Source organism: Ammodytes marinus (genome assembly GCF_949987685.1).
Source record: "Ammodytes marinus genome assembly, chromosome: 23".
Taxonomy (NCBI): domain Eukaryota; kingdom Metazoa; phylum Chordata; class Actinopteri; order Uranoscopiformes; family Ammodytidae; genus Ammodytes; species Ammodytes marinus.
Window position 1 is genome coordinate 2,034,765 of NC_137227.1, and position 21,895 is coordinate 2,056,659.

General features: G+C 41.8%; 1 protein-coding gene across 1 annotated transcript in view; it reads right to left on the reverse strand.

The window, feature by feature from the left end:
• The window catches only part of LOC307269424 (phospholipid-transporting ATPase ABCA1), a gene marked incomplete at both ends in the record, with an annotated part of 207,320 nt that overhangs the window by 3,513 nt on the left and 181,912 nt on the right, over positions 1–21,895 (reverse strand). The window contains 2 exons of the mRNA XM_080052392.1: positions 6,646–6,889; positions 21,403–21,495. Coding sequence (XP_079908518.1) covers positions 6,646–6,889; positions 21,403–21,495 — 337 coding nt within the window. The remainder of the gene's footprint in view (positions 1–6,645; positions 6,890–21,402; positions 21,496–21,895) is intronic.

The following is a 21,895-nucleotide window of genomic DNA, read 5'->3' on the forward strand; positions in this document are numbered from 1 at the left end:
CCCCAGACTTGGCAGGGCCATAAGCAAGGCTGGTCTAACAGTGTCACGGCCCGGACACTGACCCTCTTGCCGAGCTGCCCACCTGTAAAGAAATTACAGGACGCAGCTGGTATACCTTGAGCTGGTTGGAGATTTGTAGAGGGCTTCTACCAAGCGAGCCTCAGAGCATGAGGCATGAAACTACAGTTCATGCATGGGTTATCTGCAACTTCAGAAACACCTAAGCCGCCCACTGTCGATCCGATTAAAGTTGGCACCCGATTAAAGTATGCAACCGGGCTTTTAATCGATAGCACCCGAGCAACGGTGCGACGCGGCTAAGATAACACAGTGACGGAGACTCTTGGAAATCCAAGCCGCCCACTGCCAAGCAAATTAAGTATGTAACCGGGCTAAGATGAGAGCAACCGACACGGCTAGAATAATAAAGTGGCGGTGAATAATAAACACTAAGCCGCCATTTTGGCGAGCAAATTACATTATGCACACACAAGCAACGGTGCGGCACGGCTAAAATAACAAGCCGCCCACTGGAGAGCAAATCACAGAATCCTACCCACTGTGTACGACACTGCTCAAATAACATAGTTACGGTGATTTTTGGAAACCCAAGCTGCCCACTGGGGAGCAAATTAGGTAACCTATGCAATCGGACTTAGACGAGAGCAACTGAGCCACGGTGCGACATGGCTATAATACGGCGATGGTGAAAAACTAAGCCACTAACTAGCAAGCAACAAGTACTACGCCACCTCAATTAATATGGTGGGGAAAGGTGAGGTTAGCTGCCGCACTAGCAGAAGGCTACGCAAAGCAACACAACAACATGCACTTTACTTACCACCCTAGGACGCAGCGCTGATGCAACGGTGGAATCACTGCTGGCTACGGAGTTCAGATGCCCCTTGTCCAAATCGAAACAAAAAACCAATCGAGGCACCAACCCTTGGGCTAATCTAATGTCTGTGTGTTAAGTTAACTTCACCTTCAAACAGCAAATTGTGGTTTTTACATTTCTATATGTGACAAAAACTAAATCAATAAATAATAAGACACAAAACATTTAAATACGTTCGTTTTAGGGACGCTGGTAAGCAGGTTTTGAAACAGAACCGGGCTAGCTGTTTCCCTCCACTTCCACTCATTATGCTAAGTTAAAACAAACAATGTTAGCTACATTTCCCTTTTTTATTTAATCTGGATAAGTATACTGAGTACAAATACATATTTTCTGGAAAATCATGTTCTAAAGGCATGCGTACACATCCTTGCTGTATTGGTGTTCCCAGAGCAGTTAAACAGCTGAAGCAGTTGGGTGTTAAACACATTGCCCAGGGGCAGCTCGGGGGAAGTAATTAGCATTGGCCACTTCTGCTGTTCCACTAATCAACCTGGTTGTAACTATGGAGTCAGACTGTTTAAACCAGGGACTTCATGTAATCTAACTGTTATGATTGTGGTAAGAAATTGTAATTGTACCACATTGGATAATGGTCCTTTGTTTCCTCCAAGGTAGCACAGGCTTTTGCCATTTTATATACTGTACTGTACCATAGTGGAAGCAACTTACAATGATCATGTTATTGGAACTATGTACCTACACATGATAAGCTTACAGAGGTAGTGTATAGTTGGGTGAAGAAACGGTAAATTAACAGCAGACTACCTTACTTGGGAGAAAGCTATGCCTGCAGAGAAGTTTTGCTCTGTGTGTGTGTGTGTGTGTGTGTCATACCATCAGCAGTGTGTATCCAAGACACAGTTCTTATCAGGGCAGAATGAGTAACGTGAGAAGGACAGTACCAACGAATACACTCAACACAAATGTCTCTTGCCATATGCGCTGAAAATAAATCTGTGTTAATACACAGCACAGGCTCTGTTAACGGGTACATTTGTTTTCCTTCTTTTTTGTTTTCTTCACCAAACTGTAACTTCACCAAAGTTAGCAACACACCATTTTACAAAGCCTAGCATGTGTCTTAACACCAGGTGGTTTCCTTACAGCAAACACAGTACAACAGGTATTCACTGATTATGACAAAAAAGTCATTTGAAATAACAAGCGTTCTCCAGAATCGCTGACTCAGCCTCTAACTTACTATAAGAACAAAGTAAAGTAATAGTAAAAAAAAATAATAAAAAAAAAAAGTTCAGTGGTGTAGTTGACACTTTTTCAGAGCGAGAGGACGATACTCTATCCGTATTTAGCCAATGATCCATGATTCATGACTTGTACGTCATGCACCAGCGCTGTTGAGTGGCATTTTGCTAATAACAGATGGATACAGGCATTAATTACATTACAGAGGGGACATTTGGGTGTTTATTTGATGCCCGTTGAGGCAGAACAGAGCAGGGGAAGGACGTGAATCACCCAATTAACCTCTCCTGTATATCACAGGAGTTCTTTGGAGAGTTTAAAATGGCTATTTTCTACCTACTTGTCAACCTCATGTCCATGCTACACTGACTTTGTTCTGAAATAATACATATCATACTAACTACTCTATACATTCAAGGTAGGTTACCACTGATAAGAAATGATAATGATTATGAACCAATTTAAACCTGGAGTAAATGACTTGTTTTGGTAATTTGGGTGCAGTGCTACACACTTTGACATATTATCACTTTAAACATTTGAAAGGGCAAAAGTGTCAGTAAACAGTTGCCTTTTTCATTGCGAATATGAAGCAAAAACGCCATCAATTCTGAGACTTGTTCCAGAACACAAGGCATGTTAGTCCAATATTCACTATCCTTTGACAGTTATTGTTTTTGTGTCGCCTTGTGCATTCTAATTGAGTTAAAATGCTTTTATAATCCATTAAAGCATCCACATTGGCTTTAGGCATCATGTCACATTATAAATGACCAGTCACTTATATTTGTGTGATTCATTTTAGCCAATTTTTTTTTATCTAGGCATCCACAATAAGACTGACTATAATTACAAAATAATGAAGAGGTAATACAATGGACTTTTAATTATCTATATGAAAGCCACAGTGTGGGAGAGAGCATGTTCGCTTCTTAAAAAGGAGGATGGGATTAAATAGGACTGTTCTCCAGACAGTATTTAATCCAGTTATTGACAGAACGGGTTTGTGTAAGAGCAACTTAGTGGTGAGATGAAGAGCATTGTGTTCCTGAAGAGGTCTATTTTTGCTGATGATACTGAAGTTAAATAACATTTGAGTTAAACATTAGAATAGGGGTGCTTCGGTGTCATAGTGGATAGAGAGCGTACCATGTTGGCTCCGACCTTCGTTGCAGTGATCGCGGGTTCACATCCGACCCGTGGGCCTTAACTGCCCCCTCTCTCTCTCTGTCTCCCCATTTCAACTCTGTACTATCTAATAAAGCTTGAAAATGCCAAAAAATTATCTTAATAAAAAAACAAAAACATTACAATACCGGAAAATGCAAGCAACGAGTATAACTATATAAAAGGTGGTGTCGGTGATTCTGGAGAATATTTCTTCTCAAAATAACTTTGTCAGAATTTGTGAATATCTCCTCAGAATCAGTTACCTGTCCGTTCTGTGTGTGTGCACTGAAACAATCAGGTGTCTATACAAAGCCTAGGCTCTGTAAACAAAGGGGGGCCCACCGTATAACATGCCTGTGATGCCACTGATTTTGACAAAAGTGATTTTGACAGCATGCATCCTCCAGAATCACTGACTCCACCTTCAACTATGCAAGTAAAAGGTCGCCTGCTCTCACTGGAGAATGCAGTGACAAGATTGAAAGTAGATCAATGTCCACACACACACACACACACACACACACACACACACACACACACACACACACACACACACACACACACACACACACACACACAATGTAGCATACAACACTTCACATTCCCACCACATTCATATCTGCTCCATAAAGACAGTTGAGAGAGTCACATTTCAAATAAATGCTCAATCTGGCCCTACACTGTCTTGGCCATCAACGTTAACACCTCAGCTCCGAGCGGTGTGTGGATCAATATTAATTGTAGTGCAAGTCGGTGTTGTACTATAGGTCAAGGCTCTCCTCTATAAATCACCAGCTGAAAGGTGACAGTCTGGGTCTCCACAGGTCCTCCCCTCTGTGTTTTAATACTATGACCTCCTTGTGCAGGTATGATTTATTTACTGACACTGATCTGGTAAATATTGACCAGTGCAGAATGTGGGGCGAGCTGATGAAAGTTAAATCAGAAATTACACAAGGTTGGAGGTAATGTCAAACAAAAAATAGATTATTTAGGAGGGACAAAACCCCACTGTACACCACACTAGGTTAAAGCATTTAGCTTTTCAGAAAATCTAATTACGGGTCATAGTGATAGGCTAATTGCCCCCCCCTAAAGGGCATATTGTACTTAACCCATTGATGACTATGGCAATCTAGGATGCATGTCCTTAATGCCTGAGGGTTTTCTGAAAAAATAGTACGAATTGTCAAGTCTACCAAAACCTTAATATCTAAGCCTGTGTAGCACATAGAAACATGAAATAAAATACATTTAAAAGTTAAGGTTCACATGTTTTATTTAAACATGCTCCCTTAGCGCTTACAAACCAACAAATATTTCTAAAAATCGTCAAAATTAGATGAATTAAAAAATTATTAAATATTGTTAATAAATAGATGCAATGTGTTGTGTGATTTTCGTCAGTAGTCTATAGTAGACCTTGATTCTGCGCACCAAACGCCACTAACTGTTCTGTCGCCGACATAGCTGGCGTATTTTTTTTATTATTATTTTAATTTTTTATTTTTTTGATTGACATGATTTTCGGCAAACCACACAACTTTTGGGTGGTCACGTGGTCTTAAAAAAATCAACAAAACCCACCTCATGTGTATTTGAACCAATGACAGTGCATTCAATGCTGGGAATGCCATGAAAATTAGATAAAGTAATAATGCTGCACGATGCAGCATCAGGCAGGAGAGCCAATGTGGCATCGCGCAGCAGCCGTCATCAATGGGTTAAAGTAATACCACACACTATGGTTTCATCTTGAATGAGGGGTTATCCACAAGGGGATCGTCTGGGTAATGAAATGATTAACATCCCTGTGGTATCCTTTATGTCACATCATTTGATCTTAAACGCAGCTGTGCCACTGTGCAAACTAATGCGCAGACATCTCATTCAAGCCTACTTCACATTCCCACCACATTCTTATTCTTACCTTATTGCAATCATTTTCTTTGTGAGTGCATTATCTTCCAGAAAGGTGCCAACACTTTTTTCCATGACTATATATTTCCATAAATATATATGGACTGAAATTTATATATATATATATATATATATATGGACTGAAATTTATATATGTATGTATATATATATATATATATATATATATATATATATATATATATATATATATATATATATATATATATATATATATATATATATATATATATATATATATATATATATATATATATATATATATATATATATTTCAGTCCAGATCCTTGATTGATACTGGGCCTGGCCACTGAACTATCTTGGGCGCACAACCCCAGTGTGGTCCTCATTGGTCAGTCTGACAGGCTACATTGGAGAGGACAAAGTGTTGGCAATGATAGATCTTTAAATCTTATCCTGGACCGAGCAGACTGGCATTAACTGAAAGTACTTAAAAAGCTGAATGCATTGACTGATTGCCATAATAATCTGTTAAACTGTGCTGGCATTCCACTGAATTACAATAGGGACAATGGAACATGGCCCTGGATACTCTCAACTCAGCCAACTCAGCCTGAGTCAAAAGTGTAATTTAGGAGTCAAACTGTGCATCCCCTGCTACTATAACAAGCTGAAACCAAAGCTAATCAGTGTGTTGCTCTCATGAATAATCACAGGTTTTTATTTTTGACATTTCTGCTCTTATCAGACCTGCCAGATGACATTATGAAATGTGTTTTTTCACTGAATAGCCTCAATTGGACAAAGCATGGACTCCTTGTGGGTAAATCCTTGTTAATATGTTTCTTCAAATGTATTCCTACACTTGTCTTGTGCCCAGGCGTCAGTAACTTACATACATGCTTGACAACAGTAAATATTGATCTGCCTGTTTTCCCTTTGGAAGAATTTACAGAAGCTACGGTGGCCTTCAAGGACAAGAAGCTAGTTTATAAAGATGGCATCATCCACCACTACCTTAAGTCTTTTCACAATATCAAGTGATGAGGTGAAGATGTATTAAGTTATTTATTCTTTAGTACTTCTTCTTTGTCTTCCAACACGTGCATTCCTCCAGGACACCCAGCCTATATAAAAGTATGCATGAGGCCGTTAAGTTTGTTCATTCTGTGCTGCTGTAGTAACATGGCAGTGCAACGTGGCGGCCTGAGTGCACTGCTTTAGATATTCTTTCATTTCCACGAGATTATACACTAATTAAAAAAAATATGAATATCATATTCAATTTTGGATGACTCTGGCAATTGGCTTTTTCTTAAAGGTAAAGTCATATCAATAAAAAATTATGATAAGACAGTAGTTGAACACAATGAACAGATCCATTCTTATTATTGCAGTCGAATTGCTGAAATAATTTTTTTAGGGGGAAAAACTTCCTTGCACTTTTCCCTTTGTTTTTAAGTGGACCTTACCTGATCTAAAGTGGTCTGTGACACAGAGTAGTCCTCCACCCCTAGCCTGTGCTGATGGCTGGTGAACTGGCTGAAGATGTTGGCCAGAGCGCCCTGGGTGTACGGGAGCTGGTAATGCAGTGTGTTGTGATGCTTCTCCTTCAGTACGCTGCCCGGGAAACTCTGCTGGACAAACTCCTCCACCGGCTTCAATGCAGGAGGAGAGCCACCCACCCGCACAATCACTGTGTAGCCATCCCCGAATCTGGAACAAAAAGGGGCCACACAATTAAGAGTTTAGTAAAACAAATAAAAGAACTGCAAATTAGCAAGCCTGTGCCAAATTGCTGCACGGCTGGTCATCATAATAATAATAAACTTTTTCTCTTCTCTCCTGTGGTCACGGCATAGTGGGAAGGATAATAGGCTGGTGTAGTGGAAGAAAGGGACGAGGCAGGAGGCAAAAAAGAGAGGACAGAATATAATTGGTGTCATATTTCCCACCATTTCAAGCTGAAAGGATATTGTGAGCCGGAGGAGCAGGTGAGTCACAAGCGGATGAGAGCAAAAGCAGCTTGACTTCGGCAGCACAGCAAACGTGTAAGCTAACATTTGAACTTTTTCCAACTTTGTAAAGTAATTGTAGGTTTCAACACATTTATCTGGACCCAATGTAAAAGCAAGCATCAATTTGAATCAAGCAAAATAGAAAAGCCATAAAAGCAAAAAAATTGCTTTTGAAAAGTTCTGCAGATGATCCTTGCTGCTGAGTGTTGAACCAGTTGGAGTTTATGGAGGGTCTTTTGGGGGAGACCGAAGAGGAGGGAGTTGCAGCAGTCGAGCCTTGATGTGACCAGACTTTGGACAAGGATGGTGGCAGTGTGGGGGGTAAGGGAGGGGCGGAGGCGGTTGATGTTTCGTAGGTGGAAGTAGGCAGTCCGGGTAATCTTATGCCTCATTTCCACCGAGTAGAGCGGGTCGGGTCGGAGCGGCTCAGAGCGGGACAGCTCACTTTTTTTTTTTTTAAGATATTTTTTTTTTGCATTTTTATGCTTTTTATTGATAGTGTAGAGACAGAGTTGAAAAGGGGCAGAAGAGAGGGGAGTGACATGCAGAGAACGACCGCGGGCTGGAATCGAACCCGGGTCCGCTGCTGGCCGAGGCCCATGGGGGGGACGCCCTACCAACAGAGCTAAGGGCGCCCCCGGATGTTGGGTTAAAAGGATAGTTTGTAAGTATCACCTAACTCTGCCGTTCCTTTAAATATTGCTAGCATCAGTAGGCTGACAGACCAAAGTTGGCTAGTCCCTTAGGAACATATTAAAAGCAAAGCGAATATTGGATTTACATTTGACTCCAAATCAGTATTATTGGTGTTCAGTGCTGCTACTGCATGATGAATAACTAGCCAAATGATTGCTAACAATGATAAAGTTGAGGTAATACGTCAGTGTTGTGTTGACAGCTTGTTCCACAGCCCTCACGTGGCATAAATATATTGCAGCTTTAAAATTCTGAACATAAAAACTTTGTCTAGGGACTTATTTTTTACAAAGTTACCTACATTATTCATAGTAGTATATAATAACTGTTGGAGCCAAATTGCTGTTTATGTTTGTTTTGTTTTGTTTATTTAGTTAATTATAAAGAGGTGTGGCCTTGGTGTCTGCAGAGGGTGGATAACATAAATACCTGGCAACCTGGGATCAGATTCAGGTGTGTAATGGGGAAGGCCACACAGTTTTTGACCGTGCTCGTGCAAATGTTTGTACACTGGAAAAAGCCTATTTTGTGTTTATCTGAAAGAACAATAACCCTTGGAACAGTTTGTTTTTGTGTAGTCAATAAAAGGATTGACATATCCAACAGTACAGCATCTTCTGGACATTGCATTAATTTACACACGCGTCAGACTTCCGTCTAACCCTTACCCCTCGGTAATGCTAGGAAAAGCCATTACAATAACTAATGCAGTGTGCATATACAAGTGTTTGCTTCATTGAATAATGGGGGGGTTTTGGAAACTAGTAAAACTTAAACATGGACAATATCCTGCTGGGCATAAAATATATTGTCACAGAGGAAAATGGTCCATAGCTAAGCTCTAGAGCTAATAAGCCTTCTGCATCTTCCCGGGTTGTATGCTACGTCTGGTGAGCGCCACATAAGACCGTGTCTTGTTATTCTGTCATTAGCACTCTCATGACCCATTGTTTTCTGCCTAATTAATTCCCTAATGTTGGATATACAAATGGAAATGTCCATTGTGGATAAGTACAGAGCTGCATGCAACAAGAGTCAGAGGCTCCCTTAGTGGCAATTAGAGATATGGTGAATAAACTGCAGGCTGACACAATCCCAAAAGAAGCAAAGGGAGGAAGTGGAGCTCTGTGCTGGGAACATATAAAACAAAAGCATAGTGAATGGAATCCATGGGTATTACAGTCCCTTTATTTACAACACAACTGCTGAAAGTTTAACAGCTGCAATGCAATAATAGTGTAACTTTATATGAATTGTGTATGGGCATACTTATTTGACACTCATTTCCATAAATAATGCACAATGTTTTATTTTAAAGGGATAGTTCCGTATAATTAAAGTGGGGTTGTATGATGTACCTATGCATAGTTAGTCTGCTTCTTTATGGAGATGGCAATGAGTGCAGTCACTTCAAAGAGTTTGGGGGGAGAGGTCGCTGTAGCAGAAGTTTGCCTTGCGGTTGTTGCAGACTATGCCTAAGTACCTCAAACAACCCCACTTCAAAATGACTGAACTATCCCTTTAATTCCCACTGCTGCTACAATTGGATCATGCACATTGACTGGAATTGTCCTGCATTGTGATTGGACAAGCCAGAAAACATCTTGTGACATCATGTCAGGAGAATACTAACCTAAATCTACTCCTGAAACTATCACCTGCTACATTGTTAGAACAATCTCTTGATCTCTAGCTGGATCTCGATTCAGGGGTTGCAGCCTACGTAGGCTGCATTTGAAGACCGATTGTGTCATAGCGGTGCGCAAAGGCTTGTTCCATTTGCAACAATTTGCAAGGCTCCTTCATATGCGGCTGAGAAATGCAGCCTTCGTTTCACAGTTTTGAAGGCTGAAACAGATGGATCCTTCGCGGCCCAACATATCCTAAGATTCAATGCGTTTTTTCAGAGATGGCATAAAATAAAATAACAAATAACAAAACAGCAACGTGTTGCTCCATCTTCTTAACTTTTATCTTCCTTTCTTTTTTTCTTGTACTTTTTTTTCTTTTCGTCTGGTAGGCAACTTCTTTTTCTTTTTTCCTCCGTTGACAAGGCTGTCTCCGTTGGCAGCAATCAGGGTTGCTAGGCAGCACAGGAGCGGCGAGTCGTCACGCAAGGTAACGGCTTGTTACGCAAACCGGAAATGCTCGTAAACGGAGACCTGCGGAGACCGTCTCGTTTAACAACGCTCGTTCGGCCCTGGTTTGGCCTTCGAATCGGCCTTCATAGGCTATAGCCTTCATAGACCGCGTAGACCGCGTCCTTCCGCGACCCGGTCTCTGGATTGAGATCCAGCTTCTGTCTCCTGGCACACTGTCTGCCAATGCTGCTGGCAAAATATTGGAGTGAAAAAATTTAAAAAATATAAACACATCTAAATTGGCTACAGTGTTAGGAGAAATATAAAACAAATGGCTGGACTACTCCCAATTGTATAATGCACACTGTGGGTTGATCAAAAATCCTCCCCGTGAAACCATAAGGCACATTGTGTTTCCACCCCACCCATAGTTTTATCATGATGATAAAACTATGGGTGCCCTGCTGCACATACTGTAGCAGAGTGTTGGTGCTTAATTAAACAACTAACCTTCAAATGTTCCTGGATTATACCCTGCACTGACCGGAGCCCCGCCCATCCTGACTGTGAAATACTGTTCCTTTTTGCGAGTCATTCATTGCGGATCCTAATGATCATTAGAGGAACAGGGGGCCTCATCAAGCACTCTGGTATTATAGCACAAAACAAATTAGATCATAGCCGTGCGCTGCTTTGTCCTTCTGTAAAGAAGCTCCCTTCATTACTTGCTATTCAAACTCTTTTAGATTAACATTTTCATGACTCCATTCCATCGTAATGTGATTATGATTCATACTTGCAAATTAACTTACGCATAATAGACTACGATAATCAGGCACCTTACACGGTGGGACCTGGTACTTGTTAATGGGGTACTTGTTGAATGAATGAAGAGTGGGCGTTTGATACTTTCAATCCGTGTGAAGACAGATGAATCTCTCGGTCAGGTGTCCACTCTAAAATAGTCGAACTGAATTTATCAAAAACTGTAACATTATGCATTATATGTTATCTGTCACCAACATACATACATACATACTGTGCATAAGTATGTCACATCATGCTATTTATGAGTACTCTCCGTTACATGACATGTATAGACAGAATACATGTGTACGCCTCTCTCTTTAATGCGTATGTTATATACACTCGCAGCACCCAGGAGTAAACCTGCATTTTAGAATTAGTCTAGGTCACTGTAGAAAGCTTCATACTTTTTGGATGATTTTTACAAGATGCAACAGACTTTATAGTCAGTCACTGTAACAGACACAACCGCCACAACATCACAGCCACCCCCACAAATCAAACTGAATTCATCATCCAAATCAAGCCTATACGACCATGATCCCCTTGTGTTTATAATAGCTGCTAGCTCAGGAAAATGTGCTTTGTCCAAGCTCTGGCAAAATGCAAAAACATTTTTTTTTTAGCAAAACTCCAATAAGGCCAGGAAGTACTGTGGACTTATTATGGGGTTCGCCAACATGGTTTGGGGCATATGTGTGTAATGAAATACTGCTTGTCAGTGACAGTAAATATCAGGGCTTATCAATTAGCTTCACCTCATTCTCTCTCTGTACTTTTTATTTCCCGTCTTTCTGTAGCCAGTCAGACAGGGCTTGGGGCCAGCAATTTGGGAAAACATCTCTTTCTTTCATATTCATAATTTTGACTGTGCCTCTCCGTATTCGCAACAAAACAAGATTTTTCTTTCATCTCCGATACACTTGACGGCCTTGACTCTCCTAAAATAAACTCTTGCCTCTGTCAGGGGGAAAGGTAATGCTCGGCTGTGTTCAAACAAAGCATGTCCATTACAATAGCGCCGTGGCACGCTTCAACAATTAACTGGTTTTCAACTGGTGATTTTCAAAAGCGGAAAAAAACCCTCGATATATCTTTGCAATTTGGGGTTGAATACAGCTTTGAAAAAAAAATATATGACAGGATTCCATTTAAAGTCATGGCTGTGGTGCACCTTGTCACAACAGATCCACTTCATGATATTTTACATTGCAGATATGATACGTCATCATGGCAGACCCGCACTGCAGTTGTCTCTCTCTGCTTCATTTTCATTATTCTGCCTCAATCCTCTCTCCTCCACCGCGGTCCGCCCGGGAAGTCGTTCTTCCATGTAATTTAAAACAAACAACAGCCAGACACAGATAAGGGCATGGCAGGCGGAAAAAATAATTCGGCTGCCTTCCTTGATTCTGAGGGAGTCTAGAAAGGTCACCCTCACCACTGCCAAACCTTGTATTTGTGTCTGGGAAGGGGGGGGCACAAGGTCGTTCTGTGACTTGGGTTGTCATAGGCTTTGATCGGGAGGGAAATCATCCAAAAAGTGTCCTTAGTTTCTGGGGGGGGTGAGCTCTAGGCAGTGTGAGGACAGAGGAGAGGGTGGATGGATGGATGGAGGGATAGATGGGAAGATGTTTATCTTAGTTAGAAAAGTTGGGCCATATAAGGAGATACATTGAGTAATGCCTCGTTTCCACCGAGTAGAGCGGGTCGGCTCGGAGAGGGACAGCTCACTTTTAAAAATCTGGGTGGTGTTTTCACCGCTGAACCTACCCTTAGGCTGGACGGCGATAGCCAGAATATGGGTCAAAGTATTGGGCTGTGGAATTACTGTGGTCAAGCCAGCGGTCTCTTGTTTTTGCTTGGCTAAACCGGCCGCTTATATATTTATTCCCCCCATGTTGTGAGCGTATTACACCGGTAAATGTATGCACAGAGACGGCTTGGTGCAAGCTGACAGAGACAGTGAGGGAACAGCGCTGGCCGAGGCAGCGACAGGCTAACTGGTGACATCGTAGCAGCGGGACACAGTGTAGCCTTTATAGGTCCGTGACTGATTAGACCTAATTTAATGACGATAAAAAACACCACAAAATAAACAGACTGCTGCGCCGAGATTTTTCGCTAAGCATAAGACTCTCCTCACTCTCGCTGAGGTGCATACACATGGCGATTTAATGCGCAAATGATTATTTGACCAATCAACGGACGGCAGTGTGTTGCTCCACCTTTTTGGCCCCCTTTCAGACAGCTGGTACCCCAACGGAGGAGTACCGAAAATAGGAGCGTGTTGGGAATTCATAAGGGGTAGATTTGGTCAAAGTCAAGAATATTATTAATTTCAAGGAAATTATAATATTAAGAAAAATTGTTAATTAATGATCAATTAAATTAGTCAAGCTAATCAAATTACTTATTAATACATACAGAGCACCACCCTTTGAAAAAGGGAACTTTAAATCAAATCAGAAAAACAGTCTCATAATGTTAAAGGGATTTACATTTTAAAATGTCAAAGTTGGTTACAATGTACATTTAAGATAATGAAGGAGTGAATATTCAAGCATAGACCTTATTTACCAGCAATTAGTGAAATACAAGACACAAATATCACAGACACTGCTTCTTAAAATCAAAATGTAAGGGTTTATTTACTTAGGTAAGTTGATTAAAACGATACACATAAGTCAATAACCATGAGCTAATCTAATTTAAGAAAGTAGACATAGCACAAGCAATAATAAGAACAGTTTAGAATCAAACCCACAGGCTATAGTACATGTGTATGTACCACTGTGTGTGTCTGTGTGTGTGTGGGTGTCAAAAAGAAAGGGGGGGGGTGGACACCGCCCAAAGCCAAAAATGGCAGACAGGGGGTAACCGATGGCGACGCAATCACGTGGCGGAGACGTCCTAACTGTGTGACGTTAAAGTCACGTGAAGGGGGTCAGCGCTCGCGACCCACGCAATTTAACTTTGGAAACCACAGAAGTCATATGCTTAACAATCGCGACGCAAATGTAAGAATATGTGTTGGTGTGCGGATGTACAGAGTTTGAATAAAGAGAGAGAAAGAAAGAGGAGATAATAAAAAGTAGAAAAGTAAAAAGTAGAAAAGTAAAAGCTCGCCACAGAAAGTGCACAGTTAGTTGTTCACCTTGATTTATAGCCTACAGTCATTCAATCTGTGAGTGGTCTCACAAAACTGATGCTGCTTTGGAGTTATCAGAGGGGAACAGCTGTTCTGGCACGTAGCGACAATCACAACAATCAAACATCTCCCGGAAAGCGGGAGGAAAAACACAGTGAGCAGTTAGGCAATCATTATGAAAATAATGCTGTCAGAATCACATTTAACAAGGGAAAAACGACTCGTCAGTCGGTACCTTAACCTTAAGTTAATGTATACCTAAATAGATATATATAGCCTACTTTATAGCCCAGACAAATGCCTACTGTGAATAGTCTCCGATGGTGAGGAGAAGCGATGGGTAGGATAGGATCCTGTGGTCCACACGGCAGGATAGAGGAGGGTCCTGCTTTTTAGAGCGGCTTAGAGCGGTTAGGCGCGCCCATATCCGGACCCTACCCAAATTTTGGCAAATGAAAAGGCAAAATAAGCAGACCGAACCGCTCCGACCCAACCCGCTCTACTCGGTGGAAACGAGGCATAAGAAGCGATAACGAGGCGATAGCCGCCGCCAGAATATAGGTCAAACTATCGGGCTGTGGAACAACTGTGGTCAATCCAGCGGTCTCTCGTTTTTGCTTGGTCAAACCAGCCGCTTCTTTATTTATTCCCCCCATGTTGTGAGCGTATTACGCCGGTAAATGCTCAGAGATGGCCCGGTGCAAGCCAACAGAGACAGTGAGCAACACTTGAGCAGAAAGTTTAAATTTTTTGACCTTCGATGATAATGTTTTGGCAAATTAATTTTTACTCAAGGTCCACCCCTTCAGATAAAAATGTAGTGATTGGACCATGAGTTATGATTACTGTGTTCAAATAAAATATTGTAATCTTAGTGGTGCAGTTTCCAGTGATTACTAGAGGCTGTCTGCTCCTTTGTGAAGATATATTTACAAGGTCCTTGCATGCAATTTTGTTTTTTAAAAGTCCTCTTGCACGAAGGCCACCATCTGGCCTGTAAAAGTTATTGCTATGGGATTTTCAAAACATGCATGGCGACACAACACTGACATAATAAAATACCTACAGCAATTTCTACAGACCTTGAACGATCGAATGCGGATACAGATTTGCCTTGCTCGTAAGCATGCACCAAAACAGGCTACGATCAAACTAATGTCTGAGCAAGAACCATATTCCCACATACAAAAGTCATTTTCACCAACCATCAAGGGGAAAGATGTTGTTTATTTTTAAAGATATTTTTGGGGGGCATTGTTATGCTTTATTGATAGTGCAGAGGGACAGAGGTGAAATGGGGCAGAGAGGGGAATGACATGCTGAGAACGACCGCGGGCGGGAATCGAACCCCGGTCTGCTGCTGGGCCCTACCAACTGAGCTAAGGGCGCCCCGATGTTGTTTATTTTTGAGCACTGACAGCTCTCAGAAACATACAGTAAACACTAACCTATGTCTGTCAATGTTCCGACAGCTATGTTGCTGATGTGTTGTAAACCGCAAAGAGAATCATTTTGTCATCCATCTTGGGAGGGTGACACGCTCTTAAAAGCCATAAACTATTGAGTCAATGGCAGCACCTGCTGAGCTGACACACACACGGTAGAGTGGAGCAGAGTTTATTGGGCTTCTCAACATCAACTTGAGGAGATTGATTCAAACTTTTTCAGATGCCACTCTTGTAAAAAAGAAAGTCTCTCTGGCGGCCCACACCGCATTACCTTAATGCATTAAAGGCACTTTACCCCCCACTTTTATATTGTGACGTACCTTCACCAAGGAGAAAATAAAAAAGACTCCGGGCTGTGGCGTGTTCTTAGCCTACTGCATGTACTCTATGAAGATGAGATGTGAATGATATCAATCAGTTGGAAAATCCTGCATCTGCTTTAGTGGGTGTCCTTCCTAACCAACCTGATTATAGAGGGAGCTTTGAAGCTGCTTTTTATTGGTTGCTCCACTTCATTTTGGTTTACTTAACACCTGGGAGCTTTCATACCGGCACACTACTGTACTAAAGCACTATTTACAGCCTCCTGCACACATTTCCATTTACTTATTTATTCCCCCACCTTCCCTGTCAGACTTTGGTAAATGCCTAGAAGTGTGATTGATTTGAGCGCCTCGGTGTTAGGGCAGGTGAGAAGGATGTTTTTAACAGCCGTAGAGAAAGATAACAAAGGTTGGCTACTTTTAAAGCTAAAGTGCGTAACTTCTGTCGTCCCCTGCCCCATGAGGAATTCAGGAGAATTAAAACAACACTGTCAAGTATGAAGTAAGCCTTTCGGTGATCACGCATAGGTTTTATACCTTCTTCTATACAATGAGGTTTTTTTCTAAGCGGTAGAATCAACAACTCAAACATTTCTTGGGCGCTTCTTGGGATTGTTCTGAGCTCTTTATACACCAGTGTCGGGGGGCGACGCCACTTTATAAACGCTGCCATACTGAGAAATACAGAGAGAGTTAAGTGGAGCTGATCGGCTTAATCAACTTTGTGTCAACTCCTTTTGTGATGGTTTGAATGCAACCGTCATTCATAAGAAAAAAGTTACACACAATGGCCCTCATTTATCAAACTTGCGTGGAAACTGGTGCAGATTCTGGCGCAAATACCTCCCTACGCCAGGTATCGCGTGGGATTTATCAAACAGTCGTATCTCGCCAATCTCGGCGTACGCCACGCAATTATTGATAAATGCAGCGGCTGAAAACAATCGTACCACGCCCCTATATTTTCTCAGTTTAGAGGCCTCGCCCAAAGGTTTTGCGACATGGATATGCGCAATACGGCACTTCCCTGAAGTAGAAATTGACAGAATAACAGCGAAAGTAGAAAAAAAAGAGTTTCATTTCGGAGCATTAGCCTACAAGCAGCATCAAAGAACGACAGAAGGCAGCAGTTAGGAAGGAAATAACTGCTGCGGTCAACAGCGTTGGTGTTGACTCAAAATCGCCACTAAAAAAAGCGTGTTGCTGTTCTGAAATGCAACCAACTGGGGGTGCGGGGCTGCGGGCATAATATAAGTGGTGGAGGAGAAAAAGACGCACCAACTGTCCGATAATGGTCCCCATAAAATAAATAGAGGTCTGCAGAGATTTGAATGATTAGAATGTATTGGCCCTTTTAGATAGCACTACTCAAAAGGGTTTTAAAAACTAAAAATAACACATTTAGCGTTTTACCGTATGACAGCATGCGCTTGGCACGAGTGGTCAGCCCGGCCGTCAGCTGCACAAGCCGACCCGGCAGCGATCAGCTGTGAGAGCGCCCACTGTCCTGCTGAGCTGCTCCACCAGCAGATCGGAAAAACGTGCCGGTTAAGGTGGAAATAAATCGCTCGCTTTAGCATCAATGACACATTAAAAGAGGAACTAACATCTACAAAGTGCGTCAAATAAATAAAATGTTAAGCTGATTGTTGTGCCGTGTATATTTTGTATCATAAAGAGCAGTGTAGGCCTACTACATATTTAATACTTAGGCTAACATTTTGAATGAATGCAGCCCCCGTGCCTCAGTGTCCCCCCAGCTGCTCCAAAACGGAGACAACTGCCCTTACGTGTGCGCACTATTGAATCAGCTCTCCTACTCAGTTGCACACCATAAGCTGCTCATTTTTAAGTGATTAATATCTTTATTTCGGTCTTATTTGCACTGCATTTGTATTATCTTCTAATAATTGTCCAACAAAGTCATCGGCTACCCGGCACAGCCTGCACTGCGAGTCTAAGCTGTTTTCAAATTTGCGTACACGAGCTGAGAGCTGGCGTGGGATTTGAGCGTACCCTACGCTCACGTCCATATTGATAAATGCCGAGATTTGCGTGGAGATGTACGTACACCCATTTTTCTGGTCTACGCAAGATTGATAAATGAGGGCCCCTAGCTTTAAAATGTCCGCCATCACTTTTTCGGAAAAACACAATTCCCAACTGAGTTGGCCCTTAATTCTCACAGGCCGACCACATTTTTCCAGCAGTTCAAATGGGGCTGTGTGTGTCTCATTTGGGGCTTTGATTGATACACAGAGGTTGGGGGTTTAGTTGTTAAAAGCACCAGAAGGGCCCCATGAGTGATAAAAGGCAGGGTCAGCAGCCAAACAAAAGGGGGCAGCACTAACAAGCACTTCTTGGCTGGCCGGGGTTGGAAGCCTGAGCTAGCCACCTGAGAGTATAGCAGCAGAGGGGGGAATAAATGAAGGGGTAATATGGTGAGAGGCCTTTTTGAAGGAGACCAGGCCATTGAAGGGTGTGTGTGTGTGTGTGTGTGGGAGGGGGGGGGGGGGGGGGGGGCTGTGTGTGTGAGCGATAGGGGGTCAGAATGTGAGAGCTGAACCCTGCGGTGAGATGGTGCACTCCTTTTCACGGGCTTGTGATGAGAAAGAGATGGAGACGTTATAGGGCTGATGGAGTGGAGTGGGGGGAAGAAGCAGTAGCCAGCCCCATAGCTATGCAGGTCAGACGCTCACTATGCCCCTATTTTGCTTCCATAACGTGTCTTCTTCCCTATATATTAGTATATATAAAATGTACTGTACATGTACATTTGACTAAACCTTGTCTGTTTGCATCTGCACCTCTCCCATTATCTTTTCTTTCCCTCAATATTCTGAAAGGGACTTATATCAACTAAACTTTCCATAATCATTCTTGGCACTATTCTTAAGCTTATACAGAAGGACATGTTCATATGTTGGTACTTGCCTGATTTATGATACACTTTGTTCTTCTTAACATGCCAAACATGCATGTTTAAGACATAGCTATAGTTGAAACCCATCAATGTGATTATATTGATTTCACATGATCCATATGTGAGGCTACTGTGTACATAGTCTGGTTAACGCCCAGGGTCTTTTAACCATCATTTGTTCCTCCACAGACCCATACACTATATTCTCTCCATCCCTGTCCTAGTGCACACCCTTAATAGGCGTCTAAAATGTCTCCTTATGCGTTTCACTTACGTCTCCATCACAGATATCCCATTGCCCCTCAACTCTTCATGCTGTATGATATTCATCTGACATTTCCCAAGGCCTGCCACTTATGCCCCCGAGCCCTGCACATAACAGTGAGGCCCATCCATTACCGTGGGTACAGTTGGGTGACATTATTACCACACCTTTTGTGTGATCTTGCGGGAGGAAGGACATTTCACACACACACACACACACACACACACACACACACACACACACACACACACACACACACACACACACACACACACACACACACACACACACGCACACACACACACACACACACACACACACACACACACACACACACACACAGACACAGACACAGACACAGACAGACAGACAGACAGACAGACAGACAGACAGACAGACGACAGGAACATGTGGTGGCAATCGTTGGGCGGTGAGAAAGATCAATACACCTGGGATGAGGGCAGGAGCGGACCATTTTTAAAAGTTGTGCAAATGGGATTACACAACGGTGTCAAGGGTATTTCACATCAAGAGCGTTATGTCATATCGTTGACCATTGTGTCGCTGTGGAGAGAGAGAGAGAGAGAGAGAGAGAGAGAGAGAGAGGGAGGAAGAGAGAGAGATATAGAGAGAGAGAGATAGACAGAGAGAGAGGGAGGAAGAGAGAGAGATAGAGAGAGAGAAAGGTAGCTTGTAGGCAAGGTTTATAAAGAAGGGATAGTTGAGAGGCCAACGGGCTAAAGCGGGAGAGTGATGAACCAATCAGTCCCTCCCAGATGTTGGGGTAATTGACACATCCTCCGTGTCAATTACGTCCTGTCTGTAGGGGGAGGGCGGCATAAATAATTTATGAAGCGCACAAGAGGGATAGTTAAAGCCCCTGGAAACCTGCTCTAAAAGAGTAAAAATCAATGTCGAGTTGGTTGGTTCACACATAGTCTTATTGAAAATAAATGTTAATTTAATATTATAAAACGTCGTTTAAGAAACTGCTCTGTTACCATCCAGACCGTTTGACAGGACTGTGTGGGCGTGCCCGGATCAAAATGGTCTCCATGGCAACAGTCATTGTTTTTATAGAACATTCCAGCGGATAACTGCCGTGATTGGTTCAAAATACTGATTGCTTAATTGAACCAGAGCATAACCCATCTCATCTTAACCGGATTTCTGTACAGTTCATCAAACTTATATTACAATATTGTTGATTTGGTTTGATACATATAGTCTGTGTAACTCTTTATAGATGCTTAATACTATCATACAAGTAAGTCCCCAAATGACATACTGTAGTTAGAAGGTTTTTTGTGGATTTGGGCTTACATGGGGCATTAAGAGAGCCCGGGGAGTAGGGAAGAGAAGGGAATACACAGCAAACAAATGAAGGGAACAGAGGGTTAACACCTGTCCTACTTCACTCCACATGCTATCAGGTGAAGAGCTAACCCAGACTTCACAAGACAGTGGAGTGAGAGGAAGCAACCGATAAGGCATGACGTCTACAACCATCTTTTAGCACGCACCTCTTTATGCACGCGGCCGAAAATGCCACCGCTCAAGCTCTCGCCGCGCAGTGAATAATTTGTAATTAAGCATCCCTATCTCCGCCGCGCTCGCTGTGTAATTAATGTTTCATGAGGTGTGGGACCCTGTTAATGACTGAAAAGGCAATTAAGGACTGTCGGCTCTGTTTTCTTTTCTCGTCACTATCCCCGACACTATGTTTGTGCTGCCATGTTGCACCACCACTGCACCCCGCCAAGTTTAGACTGGGAGCAATCATTTAAAGGAATACCTCACCCATTGATGTCACACATGGGACAATGTAAGGTTAGACAGTGAGACCATAAAACACTCTTTCTGCCTTTTTCTCAGGCTAGGATGAACTGATAGCTAAAATTGTTTCACATTTATACTAAATAGGATCTCAGAGTTCAATACACCTTCATATTTCCACCGGTGAAGTAGGTCTTTAAGCTGAGACACTGCAGGTGAATAGGGAAATATGTTTAACATATAGATATCATCAACAAACTTTGTATGTTGATTACTTACATTAAAAAAAAAAAAATTCGTAGTATACATTTTCCAGAAATGTTTGAATGAATATGCACATGTGACAATATCTAACTAGATGGATGTGTACGCATAATTAGTTAGATATTTTCAAATTTGCATATTTATTCACATTTCTCAAAAAACTAATTGTTGTAAAACAAATAATTGTTTGAATGTAAGTGTTCAACTGGCAAAGTGTCCATGACTTGATCTAGAAGTTAAAAATTGTATCCTATTCAACTGCAGTTTCTCGCCTTAAATACGTTGTCTATTTATTTTCCTAAAAAAAAACAAATTCTCATTTTACCACCATTGCATTATTTGACTGGTATACACAGGTAAAATATGAGAAAACCTCAGTGGGAAACAGATATTTCTTAAATCTCAATTCAATTCAAAATGGTTGTTCATTCTACCCTTGGTCTGACATATTCAGGGCTTACAAAGAATGACCCTTACCTGCTCTTCAGATGCTGGATGGATCCCAGACACTTGAAGCGACCATTAACCATGATAGCCATGCGCGTGCACAGCGCCTCACACTCCTCCATACTGGTGAAAGAAAAGGTAGAGGGGAGGGATGAGAATAATACCAGATGTTTGAGTCTTTTCCATTCCAGATAACGCGCCTATTTGGTATAATGGGGATATTTCATTTTTTTAAAGTCTTTCTAAATCACCTGCTAGAATGAGCTGTATGAGCTATATATATGAATGATATTCAATGTTAAGCTGTGTCAAATCACATTGTTAATACTGCTTATACAGTAGATAGATAGATAGATAGATAGATAGATAGATAGATAGATAGATAGATAGATAGATAGATAGATAGATAGATAGATAGATAGATAGATAGATAGATAGATAGATAGATAGATAGATAGATAGATAGATAGATAGATAGATAGATAGATAGATAGATAGATAGAAAGATCTTTTGTTGATCCCA